General features: G+C 43.1%; 1 protein-coding gene across 1 annotated transcript in view; it reads right to left on the bottom strand.

Moving 5' to 3' along the window:
• Positions 1 to 1142: 1142 nt before the first annotated feature.
• Positions 1143 to 25735, bottom strand: part of Acbd6 (acyl-CoA binding domain containing 6) — a 151516-nt gene continuing 126923 nt past the window's right edge. Inside the window, exons 7-8 of the mRNA XM_036202948.1 lie at positions 21174 to 21204; positions 1143 to 1425 (exon numbers count right to left, since the gene is read on the bottom strand). Coding sequence (XP_036058841.1) covers positions 1271 to 1425; positions 21174 to 21204 — 186 coding nt within the window. The 3' untranslated portion in view covers positions 1143 to 1270. The remainder of the gene's footprint in view (positions 1426 to 21173; positions 21205 to 25735) is intronic.

The following is a 25735-nucleotide window of genomic DNA, read 5'->3' on the forward strand; positions in this document are numbered from 1 at the left end:
TGATGTGGAGGGGTTTGCTCCAGGATAGGCTAGCTAATGCTAACAAAAACAGTATGCACTGCTACGGGGCTCCACCAAGCAAGGTGTGTGCTATTGTAACAGCCATACCTGTTAGAAAGTTATCTTTTAATGGCTACGTTTGCATCGCTGCTAATCTCTTCTTTCATTTCACTTTCTATTTATTTTTCTTACATAATGTCAAGAAATCCCCTAGGTGAAGTTCTTAAGGTTTAAAAGGGAAAACCCAGGGAGTCAGGCTCAGAGTTGGTACAATTGTTTATCTTTAAAATAAAATCGTGGCACACCTAAAACAAAACAGTGTTCTCCTAGCACCAGAAACAACTCCCACAGGAGCACACCAGGCAAGCAGACCGCCCAGCAGGTATCAGGGCAGGCCTGAGTTGGTTTCTTTAGAGTACTGCTGCAAAGGTCCTTATAGCTAATTTAGAGTCCTTAGGGAAGTTCTTTTCCTGCTTTGTGTTTAAGGAATCCCGATCTAACAGATGTTCTCCAGAACCCATGTCTCAATCCTCAAGTGAGGTTGCTGAGTACCACGCTGAAATGCTAAAGGTCCCGAGCTTTCACTGATTGTTGAGCGGACTTCCACAGCCCCAGGTGACAGAATCCTGTCCTCTCCCTCATTTTGCTTTAACATCCCTTCCTCTCCTTATAGTATGTTTTCAAGTCTGTCTTTACAGAAGAGCCATTTTAACCACCTATTTAGATCAGCTGTGAAACGCTACAGGACCATTTGCTCTTTACTGGGCCGGGATTTCACGACTTCCCTAACTGTCAGTGTAGTCCATGCTGATCGGCACATTTTGCTTCTGTATTGAGAAAGAGATAGATAGATAGATAGATAGATAGATAGATAGATAGATAGATAGATAGACAGATGGTTAGATAGATCAATAGACAGAGAGAGAGAGAGAGAGAGAGAGAGAGAGAGAGAGAAGAACAGCCATGTTTAATATTGTGAAATATGATCTGTCTGCTCCTCTCCCCACCCTCTAGAGCAGTGATAAATTTCAAAGCGTGCTCGGCAGAATTGGATTATATTATGCACAGTACACATGTTCATCACCAAAACTGTACTCCTCCAGAATGTATGCATGGAGAATGAATTGCTGAGACGTCAGAACCCTAGTTCCTCAGAACTGATTTTATTAGCCAATGCATACCAAAGATGGGTGGTAAGGAAGTATCGTTTTTGCAGTTTCTTTCATCCTGAAGTCCTATTCCATCAGACTGTGCTTTTCCAGCCTCTGGATCAAGCCTTGCCAGCTCTGTGCCGCTGCAGCACCTGAGAAACTGCTTTGCAGCCTGTCACCTCTTCTGGCAGACAGCCGTCTTGGTCTCGGAGAGTGGGGTCAGCGCCAGACTGGAGCAGCAGCTCCACAATGTCCAAAAACTCGCAGGCAGAAGCTACAAGGGAAATGGAGAAACATAAAAATGAGTTTCAGCAAGACAGGAATACCACTCCTGTGTGGCAGGAACTGAGCAGGGCGCAACAGCGAGCACCCTAATGGTGGCCACATGGTCAGGCCTTGTAGCAAGAACAAGTCTTAGGAAATCAGATCCTTTCCCTTGTGTAGAAACAGAGTGTATTTGTTAAATTGTGAGGCTTTGATCCTATTTCCAGGGACAAATGAAAGCAAAAAGTAAAAAATGCAGTGGTTAAGTGTTTAATGTTGACTGATCTTCATTTTCCAAATAATGATAAGTGGGTAATCCATGTCAAAAGGCTAAATCACTGCATCAAATAAAACACTGTTTGATCTCTGAACAGGAAACATACAGATATAATTCAATTCACATAGGAAGGAAAACCTGGTCTAGGAATTAGACCATCAATCACTATGTGAAATCTTGTGTGTGGGTTCGTATGTTAACATGCATGTGCAGGTGTGCTCACCTGGGTGTGAGTGCATGGCGACCAGAGTTCAAGTGCCCTTCATTGCTGCCCACAGGGTCTCTTACTGATCTGGAGCTGGCCAGCCAGCTCCTGGGATCCTGCTACCTCCATCTCTCAGAAGCGGGGTTACAGGGGTGCAGCTTGGCTTTTATGTGTGTGTGCTGGGGCTCTGGGCTCATTTCCTCAAACTTCCACAGTGAGTATTTTACACACTAGCCATCTCCCCAGCCCCTAAAGTCTTAGAGGAGAGAAGGGGCGTGGCTGGCGTCACCAGGTCTAGGGCACAGGAGGGGAGTCCATCAAGACTTGTGATGAAGACGGCACTGTTACTGCCCCAGGACAGACAGACAGACCAACTGGTTAGGGGCAGAGAGCCATCTATCTTCTGCACATATACAGAAATCGGATCTAGGACAAAGCCAGTATTCTAATCAAGGAGGGACCAGATCTAACAATTACATGGGCTGAAATGACTCGAGCTGAAGGCAAACGGGCATTTCACACCAAAGGAAACATCAACAGCGGCAAACACAAAGGTGAGCAGCCACACCTGGGTCACATAATAAAAATCAACGCAGAGTCAGCTGACAAAGCTAAGCAGGGGGGCCTGATGTAAGGAGGGCACCCTGAAGTCTCCTGAGCATGCACCCTGGGGCAGTCACTGTGGACATGCTTGTCATTACAGGCTAGCCTTAAACAGCCCCCTCCCCCACCTCCCAGTGAAGGACGTCTATAGAGATTTCTGCAGGTTCTCCAGCAGGTATTTGAGGAATGTACATATCAGCACCATTCCTAAAGAGCATCAAGTGCAGCAGTAACCGGAGAAACGGAACACTGTTGGTCTAGAAGTGAAATCCTACACACTGTGAAAACCAAGGAACTCCAACTTCACACAGCATCGGTTTATCTCAAACACTTAAGGTTGAAGAATAAAAAAAAAAAAAAAAAAAAAAAAAGCAAATCAGAATACAATTTATCAGGATTCTATTTAAAGAAACACTTGACAAAATTGAACATTATTGCTTAGACATACAACTATGTTGTGAAACTATAAAAGAAAGCATTAATATAAAATTGCAATAGAACTAGGCACACACCTATAATTCAGCACCTGAGAGGCCTCGGCAGGGTTAGGGTTATGATACATTCAAGGCCAGCCTGGCCTACAGAGTGCATTCTAGGCCAGCTGGAACTACAGCAGGACCCGGTTTCAACACAACTAAACAGAACTTGAGTAGTAATAATTACCACAGTTACTGGGGCACTAAAGGAAGGACATGATTGGAGCACCACCCTCGAGGGCTCACCAGATGGTCCTGGTGATGTTCCAGTTCTTAAGCCAGGGAGCAGAGCCATTTCCTACAGCTGTAATTTACCTTACTCACACATTTTACAGAGGTTTTGGGGGTATGATATGTCCTGCAACAACAGAACGCCTCCTGAGAGGAGTCCCAGAAGGCTATGGAGGCTGATCCCAGGGCTGCTGTGGTGAGCGAATTCTGCACCCATCTTGTCAAGGACGCAGGTGAGGTCCCTGCTGTGAGAACTTCGGATACATGTAAATAGCCACTCTGGTGGAAGAGTGAGTGTGGCTAAGGCAGAGGGGGAGGGAAGGGAGGAGGGCAGCCCTTGACCTCTCCACACTGAGGACAGCCTTAGCTGCTAATTCCCTAGGCTGAGGAAGCTCCCTGCCACTCCCACTTTGCTGTTTTTTTTTTTTTTTGGAGACAGGGTCTCACCATATACCTCTGGCTGACCTGGAACTCATTATGTAGACAGGCTAGTCTTGAACTCATAGAGATCTACCCATGTGCCGCCTGAATGCTGGGATAAAAAGGGTATCCAACCAGGCTCTTTCTATTTGGTTATTTTAGCCACAACAGGAGGGTGAATTTGGTTAACAGCAGTTTCCACCTATATCAGATGTTCACGTGCTCTGTGTTGATCGCTATGGTATAATACAATGATTTCAAACTGTCCAGCCAATCTTACACGTCCAGGTAATACTTACTTGACCATGATTTTCTAAAACAGTTTGTGTGCAGGACTGGTATTATTTTGTGCATAGACATTCAACAGCAGAAGCAATAGAGGCCTGGACTTTACTGAGGGTGTTCTAAGCTACCAATCAATCTCTTTAATAGATGTAGGACCACAGACATTTCTTTTCTTTCTTGAGAAAGAGAACTTTGATAGTATCTTTCAAGAAATCTTTCCATTTCATCTAGGCTATCTAATGTATTGGCTGAAAGTTGTTCATGATGTTTCCTTGTTTGCTTAACAATACAATGTAAGATATTGGTCATTGTCTCATGCTTGAAATTGGGAATTTGCTCCTTTCTTGCACATGTGTGTGGGTGTATGTGTGTGGGTGTGTGGGTGCAGGTGCACATGCAGGCAGGTACATGTAGAGGCCAGAGCAGGGCATCGGTGTCTTCCTTTATCTTTTACTTCATATGTTTTTGAGACAGGGTGTCTCATTGAACCTGAGCCTGTCTATTCAACTAGCCACTGGCTAGTAAACTCCAGGTCTCTGCCTCACCAGCAGACATTTCAGGAGTAAGCCACTGTGTCAGACTTACATGGGTGCTGGGAGAAACTCAGGTCCTCATGCTTATGAAGCATGCCCTTTACCTTCTGGGCTATCTCCTCAACCCCATGGATTTCTTTTATTTGTAAGTTATTCAAAATTATGTTAAATTTTCAAATAGTTGGGTGTTTCCCAAATATATGTGTTATTAATTTCTAATTTAGTTCTGTAGTGGTCAGATGGCAAAATCTGCATGATTTTTATTAGTGTGTGTGTGTGTGTGTGTGTGTGTGTGTGTGTGTGTGTGTGTGTGTGTGTGTAAGATAACTGTCCTGCTCTCTTGGTATTAATAATTAAAGAGCCTGACTATCTTTACTCCTAGGCTGGTGCTTCCAGCTTTGAGCTTTCTGATGTTATGCTATGAAGGAGGCAAGAGATGTTGAGTAAAAGCCTGGGTATGGTAGACTATAAACTGTGTAGCTCTGGTGTCTTTTTATATTTTGGTTGGGAGCCTTGTCTTTTTATGGCTGAAGCATCTCTTCAGGCCTCGGATGGCTTTTTACATCCCTATCCTAATTACTTAAGTCAACAAACTCTTGTCCATCATCAGAGAGAACCTGGTTCTAAGTGAACCAGAGTGAAGGAAGGGCATTTTCTGAGCTAAAAGACCACCAGGGAACACTTTCTCTGCTTTCAGTGGTGAAGGATCTCTTGCATGGGAAAGTAGCATTTGATGAATGGATGGAAAATAGAGAAAAGGCAGAGAGAAAAAGCAAGAAGTGTCAGTTCCACACTTAGAACAGCTACCGTTTGGTGACGTAATGTATGTGTGTGCAGGTATGTGCAGACCTGAGCCTTGAGAGTTACTACTGGGGAACTTCCCTGACAAGGAGGAAGGCAGAGACAGGTCCAAGGGCCAAGATCACATAGTGTTTAAAATCAGAACACTCTTTCAGCATCTGCCCCCATTCATTGTGTTTGATGCTGGGGCCTCATGCTGTCTGCATACTGTACCACTGAGCCACATGGCCAGGCCATCAACTGACACTGAGAATTTAAAACTGCCCCCTCAAATAATCTCAATCAATATTTTTTACTTTAAATTTCTGGAGTTTAAACACAAATAACTGTATACCCACTTAGACTGAAATGCAGACAGTCCCATAAAATAGAAGTAGTTAAAGATGCACTGCCTGGGGTCAAGCAGCTGTGAGGACATATACATATGCATTTTATACACACACACACACATCATACACACATATACATATACATCATACACACATATATTACACACATATACATATACATTATACACACAAATATATATACATAACAAACATTACACACATATATACATACATCATACACTATACATACATTACATATACACATATACATATACATCATACACCATTCACACATACATTACATATACACATATACATCATATACACATATTACATATCCATATCTCTCACACACACACACACACACACACACACACACACACACACACACTGAAACCCATCTACAGAACATCTACATTCTAAACAATAACCATTCAGCAGTTGCTGTGGGGAGCACTTGGCTAGCTTTTAAAGGAGATCTTTTTAACAGTATTTGTTAGAAACTCTCTATATAAACCCATAATTCAGGGCAGCCATCGTGATCTAACGCTTAGTTCTTCTAACCCAACACTTAAGCAGCATGGGGCAAAGGAGATGTGTGCTGAAGATGCAGAATGTGGCCTTGCAGGCAAAGTGGTAGTTTCAGGTGTGCTGGACCACGAAGTCACCTTCCCAGCAGTGAAGTATGGTCTACTCAGGTTCTAACTCGGGAGCAGAGGTTTAAGAATTTAATTCCAGAGCTGGCTGACTGCAGCCACCCAACTAAGGAAACAGTGCTTGTGTTGTGTAACAGTCCAACACTCATGACTGGCCTGAGGGAAGTTTCATTTCACTCAGTGAAGGGGAGCGAGGCTGAGCTGACAGTACTTCAGAGCAGGGTGTGCTGCATACACATACATCAAGAGTTGATTAACAAGCACCTGAGGTTCATGTGAAGACAGACCCACATGGAAGCAGACGAGCCGGGAGTCAGCAGAGGAAGAGAGAGACAGACTAATTTAAATGATGGGATCTTGCCTATAAAGCCATACAGTGAGTTTATGCTGGATCTGAGGGGGCATGTGGAGGGCACGATGGCACCTAGGTGAGACTGGTTCATACAGGTGCCCAGCACACTGCTGTTGAAGAAATGGACCTGGATCTCCAATCACATGCTTGCTTCTTTTGTATCCTCTCCAGTGTATGCTCTGCTTTGTTCATTTATCCATTTGTTTATTTACTTGTTGGTTGGTTGGTTTGTTTAGGTATCCTTTTCATCCAGCATGGTGCTGAGAAGTTAGAATTTGCTCAGAACTTATTTTCCTGCCTCTAGCCTCTTTAGTGACTCACAGGTCACAAGCCAGAATGTGTAATCTTCTCACTCTCTCCAAACAAAGGCAAAGACAAGGAGAAAGGAGAGAAGCTGATGGAGACAGTCCTAACATCCTCCAAATTAGCGAGGGCCACATCGGTGCCCACAATGCTCAGGGAAATACACAACAGTCGGAAGGCCATCTTGGAAAAGCCCGTCCACAGGGACCAGCACAGTTGCTGAATTTATGGTTCCCTGGGAACCTCTATTTGTCAAGTGCCATACAGGCAGCCCCGACACTGGCACAGGTGAAGATGAATTTTCATTCAGAGCAGTGAGCCTTCTGACTCCATTAATCCTCGGGGTTTTGATGATGAATTTCTTTCTTTTTTTATTTTATTTATTTTCACTCCACTGCCTCCTCCCACTGCCCTGTAACAGTGTGGAAGGAACAGAACAGATGGTGCTTTCCGTGGAAGCCTGGGGGCTCATGAGGATACAAAGCCGGCCCACTCTGCAATCACATGACCACACGTGCAAGGAAAGCCTTGATTTCCCCTGGGAGACACAGATGCAATGATATTAGTATTCCCAGTGGAGGAAGAGGAGGGGAAAGCTAACAGGCCATTTATAAGGAAGACCACACGTACTGCGCTGTACTCCAGCATGGCGCATGTTTAATCACAAAATACAGGAGGACCAGTATCTGAAGACTCCTCCACTCAGGTAAAACGAGGGGAAGTAAGGGCTTTAATAGGTTTCCACACAAAGACAACTAGTAAGGACACACAGGAGCACAAGAGTGGCCTCGAGTTAACCTGCGATTGGCTCTGACCCAGTTCTAATCGGAAGAAGCCAGGATTTACAACCTGCTTAAGGATGGAGTGTGACAACCGCTATAATCAGAAGAGCTGTCGACACAAGGACGAGCTGTCAAGCTCAGCCGTAACTCATAGAAAGCAATAGCTGAGCCCCCAGGCCTCCCCAATACTGTCTGCACAACTGTACTTAACCAGACTTACAGTTCCATGAAACCCCACCAATAGGTTAATCAAATCAGTAGCCACTGAGCACCCACCAAATAAAAAGGATTAAATAACATTAAGTGACTAAATGAATAAAATATACTCAAGAGACTCCTAGGCACATAATAGATGCTTAATAAATGATCACTATTGCTATTATGACATATAGGACTATTTTGACTATTCTAAAAAGTGTCAAAATTCCAGTAATCTAGTAAAGAAATACAACTAAAAGTGAATTACCCTAAAAGTGATTATTAATCTGAAAATATTTTCATGAAGCACTCCTGAGTTGTAAGAACATTTTAGTTTTATATATTTGTAATGCCCAAACCTCTGACTAATGATACTATTTTAGTGTTTAATTATTTTGGTTATAACATATATGATTATTAATCATTGTTGAAAGAACCCAGGAAGTAATCATTGAGAGAAAGAACTGGAAAGTGTCTGAGTAGATCAACTGTGGGCAAGATTCCTGAATTAAGGATAGTTTTTATTAATGTCTAATAGCCCAGGGAACAGAAAGAGATTATAAAAGCATACAGGACATGAGTATCAGTATGTGTTTAATCATAGTAGTCATGGAAATCGGCTCTGCCTCACTGACCAAGAAGGCCAGTGAGAAAGGACTTCCCCATTTTCTTTATTCCTGTGTAAGGTTACTTTCTACACTGGATGTAATGGTGCATGCCTAGAAATGTGATGTGAAGTACATGTGGTCCTAGTACTTTGGCTGGGCAGGAGTATTATGTGTTTGAAGCCGGCCTGGGCTACATAGCAAGTTCCAGGTTAGTCCTGGCTATACAGTGAGACCCTGTTTCAAAAAACTGAACATCACCCTCTCTCTGTAATCATCTCCCACAGAGTACTGTGAGTTCTGTGGCACCGCAGCTGTACACGGTATTAGAGAACGGGAGTGGATGTGGAATCAGAAGACCTGGACAGTGGCTTTACTCTCTACAGCTGTATTGCTTGCTGCAGATGTCAGAGCACATTCCCGGCCACCAGATGTTCATCTGCAAGTGGGGGAAAAATAACCAAGCATTTGTTGGAAAGACTATAAAACAGAAAGGACAATACCATAACCTTATCTCTAAGTGTGTTGTGTGTGTGTGTGTGTGTTGTGTGTGTGTGTGTGTGTGTGTGTGTGTGTGTGTAAGCTTTAATGGGCTACAAAATACATACAAAAGAATATTGGTCATATATATGTTTTCTAGAGAGGAATCCATCTTGTAACTTATCCATGCATCATCTCATCAGTATTAGAATCCCAGGAGCACCCTCCCAGTTTTATCAGCCACTTCTGCCAAATTAATCATCCTCCTGTCTCCTGATGCTGGAGACGGGTCTCCCCACTTTTGACTTTCATATAATGGAAAGTACACTGCACGCACTCTTGGGTTCAGGGTCTGGAGCTCAGGGTGTTAGAGCTCCAAGCTGTGTTCATGTGGCTGTGGCTCACTTTCACTGCACAACAGTGTCCTGCTGAGAAAACACTTCAGTTTGCCACAACTATGCTGTGTAATTCTCAGATCTGAAGACTCTAGCACTTTACCAACTCGAGGAATTATCAGTAAAGAATCTTTTTCTTGTTGTTCATTTGTGTTTTGAGACAGGATCTCTGTAGCCCTGGCTGTCCTGGAACTCACTATATAGAAAAGGCTGGCCTCGAATTCACAGAGATCTTCTTGCCTCTGTATCCTGAGTTCTGAGATTAAAGGTACAGCATCATACCCTGCCAGTAAATATTCTTATATATTGATTCTCCTAAAATCTTTCTCAGAACACCTATTAGAAATTTCTCACTTCCCCTTAAAAAAAAAAAAAAGCCAGGCAGGAGTGGTGCACGCCTTTCATCTCAGCACTCAGGAGGCAGAGATAGGTGGATCTCTGAATTTGAGGCCACCCTTGAGTTTTTTAGTGAATTCTAGGACTGCCAGGGCTACATAGAGAAACCTGCCTTGAAAAAACAACAGTAACAAAATTGGTGGTAGAGGGAACTGGAGAGATGGCTCAGTGGTTAAGAGTACTGGCAATTCTTCCAGAGGCCAGGATTCAATTCCCAGCACCTACATGGTGACTCACAACCATCTGTAACTCCAGCTCCAGTGGATCTGACCCCTTCTTCTGGCCTCTGTGGGCAGAAGTACACATGGTGCACATACATACACACATGCAGGCAAAACACTCATGCACAAAAGATAAACATAAGTCAAGAGTGGGTGGGGGAGGGAATGAACAGGACCAGTGGCGGAGATCAAAGCATGGACAAGTGCTCCACCACGGAGCCATGTTCCTGGCTTTTTACTAGGCTCTACCAGTTTCTCTCTCTCCCTTCCTGTCCTCCTTTTCTCAGACTTCTTAAACAGCTTTCAGCACACTTTTTTCTCTTCTTTCATGACTTGTGCTAGCTGCACACTTTCACCTAACCATTGCAAAATTTCTGCACTTCACAGTTTTCATCTGAACTGGAGTTTCTTTCATACACGCCTGTTCATTTCTGGTGAAACTCGTTCTTGGGCTCTGGATTCCCTGACTCGAAACACTTGCTCTAATAATTCTTCCCCAAGAGTTTCACTGAAGTTCTGCACAGTGTGATGCAGGGTTGGTGAGACAGCTCAGCAGGTAAGGGCACTCGCCACCAAGCCTGGCAACTTGAGTTCAATCCCCAAGATCCACACGGAGAACCAACCTGTTCATGCTGTCCTCCACATATGTGCTGGGGCATGTGCATACCCCTCCCCCAATAACTAAATGTGAAAACAACTGAATCCTGAGGTTTACTTCACCCACTGATGTGCATGTCACTGTAGTCTGTAATAATAGATTGTGGGTTTATTCTCATCTAAGGATCATCAGAATGCTGGACTGGAAATGTATTTTTCAGAAAAGTTTAGCATTTAAGGGCAGGAAGAGGACTCAGTCAGTAAAGTACATGCTGCATAAGCAAGGGGACCTGAGTCCAGAGCCTTTGCATCTATGAAAGACAGAAGGCTGCAGTGGTGTGTGCAGGGGAGGTGGAGACTGGAGGTCTCAGCTGGCTCTACAGGAACTGGTGACCTCCAGGTTCAGGAAGGACCTTGCCTAAAAAATATAAGGTAGCCTGATAGAGGAAGACACCTAACATCAACTTCTGTCTCCATGTACACCTGTACACATACTATATACCTATACATACACTCTACAGCCATATACACACACTGTATGGTTATACACCTGTACACAAAGTGTACACCTGTATAGACACACACACACACGACACCCCTGTAAACACTGTACACACACATTGTACACCTGTACACACATACTGTATAGCTGTACACACACTATAATCCTGTACAGACACACTGTACAGCTGTATACACACTATATACCTGTAGACATACTGTATACCTGAACACACACACTGTCCACATATACACACATACTGTATAGTTGTACACACTATAGCTCTGTATACACTGTACACACAGTCTGTACAGCTATATACACACACATTGTCTACCTGTAGAAATACTGTATACCTGTAAACACATACTGTATACCTATACACAAATACAAACTGTACACTTATACACACACACACACACACACACACACACACACACTGTATGCTGTGGAATAATCTTTTTGTACACTGTGAAGATGTGTCACTCAGATTAGTTTAATAAAAAGCTGAATAGCAAATAGCTAGGCAGGATTTTCAGGGCAGAGAGGATGCTGGGAAGAAGGAGGGCAGAGTCACAAGGAGACACTATGAGATGAAGAGCAAGCAGGATGAGAAATACATAGATGAGATAAACAAGCCTTGGGGCAGCACATAGATTAGTATAAATAAGTTCATTTAAGTTATAAGAGCTAGCTAAAAACAAGCCTAAGCTATTGGCCAGGCTTTCTTAATTAACAAGAAGTCTCCATGTGGTTATTTGGGAGCTGGCAGGCAGGACAGAAAAAGACTAGCTACAAATGGCACCCAACATGAGGCTACAGATATCCAAATGAGACTTGAGAAAGCTCAAAAAAAGGTTCCAAACACACAAAATCAGAGCCACATATTGCTTATCCTACTCCCACAGTCTCTCAAGTGGCCATGGAACAGAGATGCACCTCCAGCTGCTGCCTGTAGGCTTGAGCTGCTAGCATGCCATGAGCTAAGCTGTGGGGTGGTTTGAATTTTGCTCATGCAGACAGAAAAGGGTTATAGATATGAAGTGAAGCACACTTAGATGGGAAAAAAACCTCTAAACAGTTACAGTGTGATTAACTATGTACGTAGGCTTAAGAAAAGAGAAAAAAAAGGTATAGACAGTCATAAGAAAGTTCAAAAATAACAGTCTTTAAAGAGAGAAGTAAAGTAATTTCAAAAAAGAATAAGCCATGTAGACATGAGAAATACACAAGGAGTCTGAATCCTGCATGGTGTCATATTGACTTTGTATTTTTTGATTGCTGATGAGCAAACAATAGCTGCTGAGAGACATGGATTATGAAAACTGCTAGATTCAATCAACCTGTATATTTAAAAAAATGTCTTAACTTCAAAATGGAAGTTAAAAAATATGTTATGCTGGGGAAGAGGTTATGCTTTTGTTTCCACAGAAAACAAAAGGCTGTGGATTCATTCAAGGTTGACAGACACTAGATTTGATTGAGGGAGACCCCTTAAAAATCCTGGCTATAGACATAAACATAAACAAAAACTCATCTTTGGCTGGCTTGTGCACACTACACATTCCATACTTGTGTTCATTCAGATATATGTTACTTTTGAAAGCTTGTGTGTTTTCAGAACAAGGGGACCAGACATCAATGAAAATGGGTGGCCCAGGTGATCCAGTCTCTCAGAATGTCTCTGTTGTAGTTTTCTCAAAGTTCTGTATCCAGAACAGCATAAAGACTGCTGGCTGAGATGGTCCAGCCTCCCAGATTGTTCCAGCCAGAACTTTAGATAAGCCCTGTACTTTCCCATCACAGAGACTGGACAACAGCTAGCTCTTCAGGACTTGACCATTATCTTAATTTTTTTAAGGGTCCCTCAAAGATGCCAGTGCCCCTACACAACAGGAAGCAGTCTAGAGAACACAATGCCCACATTCCTAAGAGATGGGGTAGGTGGTTTTTAGTTATTCAGTGGATTATGGACATTTGTCATTGTTTAGGAAGGTTGGCTACAAGTTGTTGGTCATGGTCAGGAAAAAAGCTGAACAAAGGAGATTAGATTCAGGGATTTCCTTCTAAAAAGAGAAAGGGGGATATAGAAATGATAGAATAAAAGGGTAGATTATGTATCTTTCAAACTAAAAAAAATAACTACTAGTCTCAAATATTTTACATTAATGTGGATTCTGGTATATTGATACATATTGAAAGTTATTTTTGTAATAGTGAATGTATGTTTTTACTCTTGTTTGGGGTATTGTGCTTATGTGGCTCATTTAAAAATGTAATGTAATGTATAACTAAGAAATGCAGGCCAGTAGTTAGTCATCTATAATAATCAAACTTGTAGTCATGTTGGGTATGTTTTCAGGTTAAACAGATAATTTTAGATAGACAGATGGTCTTTAAACACTTCAAAGACCTACAGGATATGGCATTTAAGATGTTTAATAACCTGATGCTTTTTAAGACAATGAGACACATCTGCTCCTGGCAGCACTAATTTACTTCAGAGAAGATGATGGGCACTAAAGAAACTCCATACAGAGTTTGCTTTTATTATGGCTAGGTTAGCCACTGGGCAAAGAAACTGTCCTTGCCTTGACTGCCAACAGTATGCTGTACAAACTGGACAGGCAAAACACACAGGAAAGCAATTGCTGAACTTTGCCAAAACAAGGCGGAACAGTTTTTCAAAATTCCTACTTCATAGGAAAGTCTGCCAGATTCTGCAGGACACACAGGAAAGCAACTGTTGAACTTGGCCAAAATAAGGCGGGACAGTCCTTCAAAATTCTTGCTTCATAGAAGAGTCTGCCAGATACTCTAGGCCTGTAGGCCAAAGATTGGATGCCCCAATGTTGTAGAGGAACCTTGGGTGACTATCCAAGAGGCCAGATATCTGTCATTTCTATAGGTCTGGAAGTAGCTTGTACTGCACTTCCTGTTACTCAGGTAATATTATATCCTTTTGGGGTCTTTGGTGAAGTTGAAGACTAGGTAGTTATAGCTTCAGTTTTCCTTAGTTATGAGGTAAATTAGGTACAGAGCTTTGTAATCATCAAGATGGAATAAATAATGGAGTATTTTCTACAAATATGACAAATATAAATGGACTGGACTTAGTAATACAATTCTTATCTGATAATTGTTCTTATTGTTTGTAGTTTTATTAAGTTAGAGTTAAAACCTTCCTTTTTATTTAGACAAAAAGTGGGAAATGTTGTGGAATAATTTTTTTTGTAAACTGTGAAGATTTGTCACTTGGATTGGTTTAATAAAAAGCTGAACAGCCAATAGCTAGGCAGGATTTCCAGGGCAGAGAGAATGATGGGAAGAAGAATGGAGTTGCAAACTGGATGGGAAGCATGTAGATAAGGTAAATGAGTCTTGGGGCAGCACATAGATGAACAGAAATGGGTTAATTTAAAATACAAGAGCTAGCTATTAACAAGCCTAAACTAATAGATGAGCTTGCTTCCTCCCTTTCTTCCTCCCTCCCTCCCTCCCTCCTTCCTTCCTTTTTGTTTGGTTTTTCAAGACAGGGTTTCTCTGTGTAGCTTGGTAGCCCAGGCTAGCTTCTAACTCACAGAGATCCGCCTGGCTTTGCCTCCCGAGTGCTGGGATCAAAGGCGTACATCACCACCGCCCGGCTCAGATGAGCTTTCTTAATAAGAAGTCTCCATGTGGTTATTTGGGAAATGACAGGTGAGACAGAAAAAGAATAGCTACAACTATGCACCTGTACACACACACACACACACACATACACTGTACACCTATTCCACATACTATACATATACATACTGTACACTTCTACACACACACTGTACACCTATCCACACACACCATACACACACACTGTGCACCTGTACACACACTGTGCACCTGTACACACACACCATACACACACACTGTGCACCTGTACACACACTGTGCACCTGTACACACACACCATACACACACTGTGCACCTGTACACACACTGTGCACCTGTACACACTGTGCACCTGTACATACACACTGTGCACCTGTACACACTGTGCACCTGTACAACACACTGTGCACCTGTACACACTGTACACCTGTACACACACTGTGCACCTGTACACACTGTGCACCTGTACACACACACTGTGCACCTGTACACACATGAGGAGCGGCGAGGTTAGCATACATTTCTGTCAGTGAGTGAAGGAGAGGACAAACCAAACCGGCACACTTACTTTAGTTTCTTAACTGATGATTTCCCAAACAATCAAGAATATAAATTTGAACTTTAAATTTGTGTGAAATGGGGTTCCCCACCTTCAACTAGACACTGGTCTGAAGTAGATAATCTGGTTTTCTTTGTACTGTTAGACTAAGCCAAATCTTTTTTTAAAAAACAACAAAAAAAAGTGTTTTTAAAGTTATTTTTTTTTTAATAAAAAAAATAAGATGTGGTGAGAGAAGCTAATGGGCTCTCATTTGAAAACAAGGCATACTGAATCAATTAATATGAAAATAATACCAGAACTCAAACTCTATGTAGGGAATAAACAATATGCATGCTTGTAACACTTTAAAAAATATACATATATGCATATATATATATATATATATATATATATATATATATATATATCTTTTTTTTTTTTTAAATTTTCGAGACAGGGTTTCTCTGTGTAGTTTTGGTGCCTCTCCTGGAACTCGCTCTGTAGACCAGGCTGGCCTCGAACTCACAGAAATCCGCCTGGCTCTGCCTCCCGAGTGCTGGGATTAAAGGCGTGCGCCACCACCGCCTGGCTGCATAAAAGAATTTCTCCATATTTACAAAAATGAAATTAAGAAATACTGAAAACAGCACGATTTGTTTTCCTTGTGATGTGAATGAAAACGACTCTAGACTTTGCTGCAGCAGAAATGCATTCCTAGATTAAAGTTACGATTGGAATAAATGATAACTCTAAGATAAGTTTTCTATGCCATTTCCAAGTCACATGAATAAAAAGCAGTTTTAGTAATTTCCACATCTGCATAAAATGTTCTGCTGTCCTGAAGTACACTCCTTTGTACCCTGAAGAGGACCTGGATACATGGAACCAACTGTTCCTATCGAAGGGCAACCACCCAATATGTAAGTCCATCATTCTTAACTTCTTCCTGGAAATCCTTACATGTCAGTGCATTAAGAAAGAAACACACATTTCAATGGGAGAGCAACTCACGGGTCTGTGGTTTTCTCACTAGGTTGTGTGACAACCACAAACTGACACACTTTAACCCTTTGTAATGATGTCAGCTTGTTCATGCTGGTCACCTTTGGACCTCTCCCACGTTTATTTTTTCTAGTTGCAATTTCATTATATAACCTAGGCTGGCCTTAAATTTGAGGTCTTCTTCCTCAGCCTACAGAGAAGCTGAATTACGGGTGTGCATCACAGACCTGGCTCTTTGTATGTGTGTGTACACAGGATTGTGTGTGCAGGTGGAGAATGATTGAATAAGGCACCAACCAGTGTTGTCCTCTGGCCTCCAAATGTACAAGCTCAGAAATGATTGTGTGCGCACATATGTACGTGTGTGTGTGTGTGTGTGTGTGTGTGTGTGTGTGTGTGTGTGTGTGTCTGTCTGTCTGTGTCTGTCTGTCTGTCTGTCTTGGGAATTTGCATACTTGGCTCCCAGTTGGTATTTGGGGAAGATTAGGAGGTGTGGCCTCGCTGGAGGAAGCATGTCATTGGGTTGGGCTTTGAGGTTTCAGTATGGATGCCCAGAGTCCAGGGAAGATGCTGCATCCTGCATGGGATATCTGAGGGGGAAAAAATCTATGTACACTATGTTCTTACGTCTGTTAACTTTATTCCTCGAAGACAAAATTCCATCTATTCAGCTACAGCTCTGTCAGGCATTCAGAACAAGAATAAATGTAGATACACCAAGCTTTGTCCATCTACTTTATTTCTCTGGGATGAAATCCTGTCTCCATATCCTCAGTGCCGTCCTGACACTCAGTTCCTCTTTGTCCCCTCATTTACCGCCCTCTCTCAGTCCTGCTAATGACTAAGCTCTTATGCTTCCCGCCTCATCTCCGTCCTCTGTTTCTTCATCCTCTATCTCTACTTGCTCTCTACTCCTGGCTCTGATGAACCCTGCAAGTTCTGCCTTACTGTCTGCAAAACCTCTGCGTTCTTCCCTTCTTCCTGGTCATGCTGTTTGTCTGCCTCTACAGAAAATGCCTGATCCCTCTTCCCCAGGCCACACAGTTCTCTGCCTCCTCAGGAATGTTGCTCCAACCTACCTTCCACCTTTATATGTAAAAACCTCTTTGTTCTCTTGCTCTGGAGAGCCACTAGGCCTCAAGGAAGGGAATGGACTGAGCTTCAGTAGCTGGAGAAACAAAGCTATGTTTTTTTTGGGGGGGAGAGGTGGGAGTTAGTTATCTGAACTGTTTGCCAAATGGTCTGGGAATATTTGGGCACACAAGAATTTCATAGCAGAAGACAGCTGAAATATGAAAAGCTGGATAACACCAACTATTCATAATAAATGGCTTGCCTTTTGACAGACCTTGGCCAGTCAAAGTATAGCTTTAATACCCAGCTGAATCTCTATAATATATCCTGTGGCTGGCCACATTTCAGAGACTTGAGCCGTTCTGAGTCAGCCCTCCGCTTCCTGCTGGTGGTTTGAGATGTCTACGTTGAGCTGCTGCTCCAAATAAACTCTCTTCTAGAAGTTGCCTTGGCCATGGTGTTTTATCACAGCCTAGAAAAGTATCAATACATAGTACCTGTGGGTGCCACTGTGCACATGGGTGAATATGCATGTAAGTGCTGGCATGTGGAGGCCAGAGGCTGTATCCTTCACTGCTGCTTTGCTTTCATTACCAGAGTGCTAACACTGCACTGCTGATGTAGCATGTTAGTTTCTTCAATGCTTTTTTCCATTTTTTCTTTGTCACTCTACCATCTTGATACAAACTTGCTAGAATCACCTTCATATTTAAATTAGCTAAATTCCAGTCACATAAGGAATCAATCATTCTTTCTTTCTTTCTTTTTTGTTTTTTTGAGACAGGGTTTCTCTGCAGCTTTGGTACCTGTCCTGAAACTCGCTCTGTAGACCAGGCTGGCCTCGAACTCACAGAGATCCTCCTGCCTCTGCCTCCCGAGTGCTGGGATTACAGGCGTGCACAGCTACTACCACCTGGCAGGAATCATTATTCCTATATAGCTTTCTTTTATTGACCTTCTTTTTGGTGGTGGATGTGTTGCATGAATGTTATCTACTAATGATTCAACCCCAATGCTCTATTTCTAATTCATTCAAGGATTTTATAAAAAAAAAAAAAACCCCAATAAATCCTTCTAATACTTCATGCATACATAGCAGTTGTCAGAAACTGTTCTAAGCACTTCACATAAAAGAACCTCTTACTCTCATACCTGGTCTGAGGTCCCTTTTCCATCCAGTATAAACTAGAGTACAGTGAATTCAGTGGCCTGTGCAGGTCAGTGGTAAAGGACAGTGAATTCAGTGGCCTGTGCAGGTCAGTGGTAAAGGACAGTGAATTCAGTGGCCTGTGCAGGTCAGTGGTAAAGGACACAGTGAATTCAGTGGCCTGTGCAGGTCAGTGGTAAACAACAGTGAATTCAGTGGCCTGTGCAGGTCAGTGGTAAACAACAGTGAATTCAGTGGCCTGTGCAGGTCAGTGGTAAAGGACAGTGAATTCAGTGGCCTGTGCAGGTCAGTGGTAAACCAACAGTGAATTCGGCAGCCTGTGCAGGTCAGTGGTAAACCAACAGTGAATTCGGCAGCCTGTGCAGGTCAGTGGTAAGACTTCAGCAGCCTGTGCAGGTCAGTGGGGAATTAGAATATATAGCACAAGTCTGGCTGAAACCCACAAGGTCTGAAACACTTTTCTAAACTTCTTAAATTGAGTGTTGAGTTTTCTCACAAGCTTTTTATACACCCGAATTACTGAATTAAATATTTCACCTAACTTGGAAATGTAGAAAATCATACTAATAAATTTTAAAATGTTACACTTTCAATTTCTGGGATGAACTCAACTCGATTATGACATATCTTTCTGTCTAAAGTACAATGATGGGCTTCATTTGGTAATATTTTCCTTAGGATTTTGGCATTTATGTTCAAAAGTGAAATGGACTCACAAGTTTCCTTTTTTCCTGCTAGTTTTTACTATCCAGATAATACCAGGTAAACTCATAAATGAGTTGGGTGGGGTAGGCATTTGTAGACATTCCAATTTTCATTATCAGGCCGATTTCCGTGGGTTGCCAACAGCTAGCGCAACAGTTGAGACTCCCAGGAAATCCAGTGGTGCTCAGCTGTGGACAAAGGTGCTGACGGGCATCTGAGCCCCTTGGCACTAATCCTAGCCTAGCATTGTCCAGAATGGCAAAGCAGTCTGTGTTCCTTTCTGAAATGGTCGAAGGTGGTTGACCCTTAGCCTGATTTAGACACTGATGGCTGTCTTTTATTCAACAATATTCATACACAAACAGAATCTCTGAGTTCTATTTGCTAGTATTTTATAATTTTTGGAAGACTTTAGTATCTTTTTATTTCACTGAATTTACTTAATAGTTCTCTAGGAGTCATCTATTATTTCTACCTTACAGATCATTTTTACTCTATTTTATAGACATTGAAGTAAAGATAATCAATCATTTAGTAGAGAAAATAAGTTAAAAAATCCAATTTGTTTTCTTTATTCAGTTATACTAGTCTCCCTTTATCTGGGTGAAAAAAATTCAAGAAACTGAAGTTAGGACCAGGCAACACACATACACATACATCATACATGCATCACATGAGTGTGTATACACATCATACATATGCTTACATTGTTTTTATTTCTCTACTCACTCATAGTAAAATATGACAAGAGATTAATAGCAATAAGTAATGAAATAAAGGAATGCACTCTCTCTAAACAACATCTTACTGTACTATGCACAATTCTTATGATAATAGGAGATGACTCAATGTCCATGTGTTAAGAAAGTGAGGCAAATGATGTAGGTGTCACGACCTATCGTTAGGCTGCTACCAAAGGGTCATCTGGACACAAACACTGTGATCAGCTGCTTTGGTAACTGAGACACTCCAAAGTGACTAATGCACGAGCAGTGTACACAGCTTGAACAGGTCAGACAGAGATGAGTCATGGCCTAGACCGAAGGACTGAGGATGGCCTGAGATTCCTCTTGTTACTCAGAACGGCATGTAATTTAAAATCTATTAACTGTCTATTTCTGGAATTTCCACATTTCATATTTTTGGACTGGAATTGACTGTGGGCTACTGAAACTACAGACAGTAAAACCACAGGTTAGGGGTTCCTCAAAGAATCATTTCCTTTGTACGTGTGGTGTGCGCATGTGTGAGGAGGGCCAGCCTGTGTCAGTCAATGTTGTGTGTCTTGCTCTATTGACTGCCACTGTATCTTCCAAGACAAAGTTTCTCACTGGACCTGAAGCGTACCAGTTTTTGGTTAGCCTGGATGGCCAAGATCTTTCTGCCTTTGCCCAGGGCTCAGGTGCATGCCATTATGCCTGGCTTTCATGTGGGTACTGGGGATCTGAATTCAGGTCCCCATGCTTGCAACAGTGAGCACTTTACCAACTGATCCATCTTCCCAGCCTCAAGAAAGCTTTGCCTGCCTTCCTTCCTTCCTTCCTTTCCTTCCTTCCTTCCTTCCTTCCTTCCTTCCTTCCTTCCTTCCTTCCTTCCTTCCTTCCTTCCTTCCTTTTTTAATGAGACAGGGTTTCTCTGTGTAACTGCCCTGGCTGTCCTGGAACTCACTTTGTAGACCAGGCTGGCCTGGAACTCAGAGATCTGCCTGCCTCTGCCTCTCCAGTGCTGGGACTAAAGGCGTGCACCACCACATAGGCATTTGTTTTTCTTCTTTAAATAGAAGAGAGATTAGATTCAACAATAACAGAGACTAGCATCCTGGTTGTCCTAGGCAGTACCAAGAAGGAATGAATGCATCTGCAGCAGGGTGGGGAGAAGCCTCTACTGATGATGACAGTTACTGCATTTCTACTAGCTCCACCACACAGGCTGAGATAGACCAAATTACGACCGATAATTCAGAAACAGCTTACCATAATGAAGAGCTGTCTGACCCTCATTGTCCTGTAAAAGAACACAGATGATACACTTTAGAAAAGGTCTGTAAGTATGTTTAAGTATACAAACTATGGCAAACACACAGGATACCCAAGTTCTACAGGTTGATCAGACACAGGAAGAGCCTGTGTTTCCCTGCACCTCACAGTCACTTTAGATCAGATTGTTACCCTGGAGAACTGTAGACAGTGAGGAACAAGATAAACAGATCTATGGAGAATCCAGTCAAATGTGGCAGCTTTGTTACTGCATTAGGAAAAAAACTATTTACTATTTACCTCGGACACTATTAGATGCTGACTTCTAAGAGTGTCCCCAAATCTAAGGAATCTGCAACTTTTAGTAAGAGTTAATACCTTTTTAATGTCTCTTTAAAAGAGTCACAAATTCCAGGCTAAAGATGCTAGACCTCCTAACCAGATCAAACATCATAAAGAGGTGATTTCAAAGTATGCAAAGTTCCAGGAGTTAAGAACAAGACTTCCCAGCTGGGTGGTGGTGGCAGTGGTGGATGCAGCGGTGGTGGCAGCAGCAGCGCACGCCTTTAATCCCAGCATTTGGGAGGCAGAGCCAGGTGGATCTTTGTGAGTTCGAGGCCATCCTGGGCTACCAAATGAGATCCAGGAAAGGCGCAAAGCTACACAGGTTTTCCCTGTCTCGAAAAACCAAAAAGTACAAGACTTCCCGGAGTTACCTCTTACACAGAGAACAAAAGGCAGAACACATGCAACAAACCATCCGAACCAAGAGAGCAGAGTTTAGTGGTCACCCTGAATGCAGAGCCTGCACCTATGACCACTGTTAGGCCACCGTGATGAAGGATGATGGCTGAACTATCATCAAACTGTCCTGGAGTACTCTACACCAGTTTTCCCACTTAATGTGAGGATGGGGGTTGGCTCCAGATGCTAAGGGCATCTCTATTTAATCTTCCAAATAAAAAGCAAGAAACTGCCACAGAGAAATTATTTATTTATTTTTTAAAAAAGATTTATTTATTTATTATGTATACAGAAGAGGGCACCAGATCTCACTACAGATGGTTGTGACCCACCATGTGGATGCTGGGAATTGAACTCAGGACCTCTGGAAGAACAGCCAGTGCTCTTAACCTCTGAGCCATCTCTCCAGCCCCGAGAAATTATTTTCTGATTTGGATAGGGAGAAAGAAAAAGGTCATTCCTTAAGGTCGTGGCACCTAGACACCTGGCAGGATTGGCAGCTGGGAGGCTGGGGAGCAAGCATGAGGCCACGCAGTTTGTTTTCCTACCAGGGACTGTGCTTCTCATAGGGTTTAGAGGAGAGGTGTATGTGGGTGAGTAAGACAAAACAGGAAAAGAAGTCATTGGGGAGGGGGCGGATAGGGTACATTTGGCTGGGTGCCACAGTGGCCAAGCTTCGGATGCCCATCAACGGTTATAAAGATAATGAGATTGAAGGAAAGTAAAAGATAGAAACAAGGGCACACAGCTGGTCACTGGGGTGGTCTGAGTGAGAAATGCCCCCGAGTTTCAGGCATTTGAACACTTGGCCCTCCACTGGTGCTGTTGCTTGGGGGAGGTGCAGGTGGTGCTGCCTTGACGGGGGAAGTACGTCACTGGACGTGTGCAGTCCTTACCGTCTGTATGCTCTCTGCTTCGTGCTCATTACGGCAAAGCACGTGAGCTCTCAACATCCAGTTCCAGCTCTACACACTGGTTCTGCCGCTCCACCCCCATGATGGACTCTTACCCTTTGGAACCATAAGCCCAAATAAATTTTTTCTTCTATAAGCTGTTTTGGTAATGGTGTTTTTATCAGAGCAACAGATGAGTCACTAATATGGTTTTTAGATACAGACTCTGCCCCCAAGATTAAGGGAGAGAGGGAGGAGAGCCAAGGTAGCTATGAACAGGATCAGAGTGATGTCAATGTAGGGTAGCATGACACGGTGAGACTCACTCCAGAGAATTTGGTCTGGGTATAGCTGAGAACAAATGGAAAGAGCAGAACTGACCAAAATGGCTAAAGACCCAAATCTTGCTAGTTTTCAGTGTTGGACAGTAAAAATGCATGTGTATGTGATTGGTCTGATGGGTTTATACTCACTTCTACAGTCTCAGTTCAATGTACAATTGGCGATTCCAGAAAGGGCTTCTGAGTCTACTACAATCTTAGGACTCTAATTTTCTCCCCCATCATTATATTTTTTACAATTATTTATCTTTAAAAAGTATAGTTCTCAGGTGGACAGGATGGCATAAACTGCGACTCTAGCACGTGGGAGGCTGAGGCAGGAGGCTGCTTTAAGGTCAGGGTCAGTCTGAGCCACAGTAAATGACCAATGAGTCAGGGATTCATGACAAGATCCTGTCTCAAAAACTGAGACTATGCCAGGTGTGGTGGCGCACGGCTTTCATCTCACCACTCAGGAGGCAGAGACGGGCAGATCTCTGTGAGTTCGAGGCCAGCTTTGTCTACATAGTGAGTTCCAGAACAGCCAAGGTTATATAGTGAGACCCTGCCCTAAAACACACACACACACACACACACACACACACACACACACACACACACGCACACGCACACGCACGCACACACCTGGGAATTAAAGAGAGAGAACATTATCTTGCTATTTGGACAAACTTTCATGTTTAATTACTATGGTCATGCATATCAAGGTTCTGTCCCTCTTAATATCTAATTCCTTATCCTCACTTGGAACTGAAATTCATTTCTTTGAATCATTTTTTTTTTTTTTTTTTGAGCTGAGGATCGAACCCAGGGCCTTGTGCTTGCTAGGCAAGTGCTCTATCACTGAGCTAAATCCACAACCCCTCTTTGAATCACTTTTACCCATGAATGTAAACAGGTAGCTCCAGCCCAATTTCTAATTAATTAAAAATCAGTGCTGAGTTCCTGTTCTGGCCCAGGCCCTGTTCTAGGCCCTGGGATCACAGGGGTCAATGAGACAGAAAAAGCCGAGTGTGAGCCCATGTTCTGGTGGTGGAGGAAGCAATAAGCAAATACATGTATTTATCAGCAGTCAGTGAGCTGAAGATGGTGATGGATACCTGTGGCCTTAGCTATCTAGGAAGCTGAAGTGAGAGGGCTGCTCCAGGTCACAAACTTTAGACTAGTGTACACACATACACACACACACACACACACACACACACACACAGACACACACACCACAGACACACACACCACACACACAGACACACACACACACACACACACACCACACACACACACACACAGACACACAGACACACCACACACACACACAGACACACACACACACACAGACACACAGACACACACACACAGTACTCTGGAAGAAAACAAAGCAGACTGAGACAGAAGAGTGGTGTTGGCACTATTTTGGACATTTAAAAACAAACCAGGGAATTGGGGAGATGCCAGGATGGCAGGATCCCAGCTTAGTAAACAGTATTAGTTGTCTTATTCTGGAAGCAAGCGTGTTACCAAGTCATGCCTAAGGGTTTTCTCTCAGGGCTTTTCAAATGGAGCGAGGGGACAGAAGTCCATTTAAGACGGTCCCTTTCCCTGAGCCATGAGAACGGCACTAAAGGAGACAGGTGGTTCTGTTAACAGGAGGCCTCGGAGAAAGAAAGTGAGGAAAGGAGGGGACCCTGGGAGTTGGTGTTTGGTGGGCGCGATTTCGTTTTGGGAGGAAAAGTTCCAGAGATGGATAATGGTGCCGGCTGCCGACAGTGTGAGCACACTTAATGCCAATGCACTGGACAGTCAAAAGTGGTTAAAATGATCAATTTTAACTGGGTATGGTGGCACACGCCTGCGATCCCAGCCCTTGGGAGGCAGAGGCCCGAGGATCAGGAGTTCTGGTCACTTTTGCTATAGTAAAGGCCAGTCTAGGCTGTAAGAGGCCCTATCTCAAAAGCAAAGCACGAATAATAAATCCATTGTATGGTTTCCCTACCAACAGACAATCAGAGGACATGAGCAGGTGGCGAGGCTCACTTCGGGAGAAAACTGCAGGAGAGAAGGGGCCAGCCGCAAAGGAGCTGGGCAGCGGTGTGAGAGGCAGCCTGTGTTCCTGTCCTCCTCACTATCCCCTACCCTCCTCACATTTCTTAGGTAGCCAACAACCACCACTCCCTAGACAAATGCCATCTTTCTGAGAATCCTGACTAATGCAGAACGTAATATACTTCATGACCCAAGCCTTGCCCATCTTCCTCTCCATTCTGTGACTGCTGGTTCCCAGTAGGAATTCCTGCGGGACTGCATGGCGGCAGATGCTCTTTGCTTTGCTCAAAAACCTATCCTCGAATTCTCAGACAATGCCACACTCTTCTGTTGTGCTTTTTAAAAGTCTCTTTGGTATATCTGAATTAAAAAAAAAATTATTTATTTTTCTCTTGTATGTATGTTTTGCTTGGATGTATGTCTGAGCGCCATGTGTGTGCAGTGCCCACAGAAGCCAGAAGATGGTGTCAGAACTGGATGGTGGTGAGCCACCATGTGGATTTTAGGAATCAAATCCAGGTCTCTAGAAGAGCAGCCAGTG

This window comes from Onychomys torridus, chromosome 11 (assembly GCF_903995425.1).
Source record: "Onychomys torridus chromosome 11, mOncTor1.1, whole genome shotgun sequence".
NCBI lineage: Eukaryota > Metazoa > Chordata > Mammalia > Rodentia > Cricetidae > Onychomys > Onychomys torridus.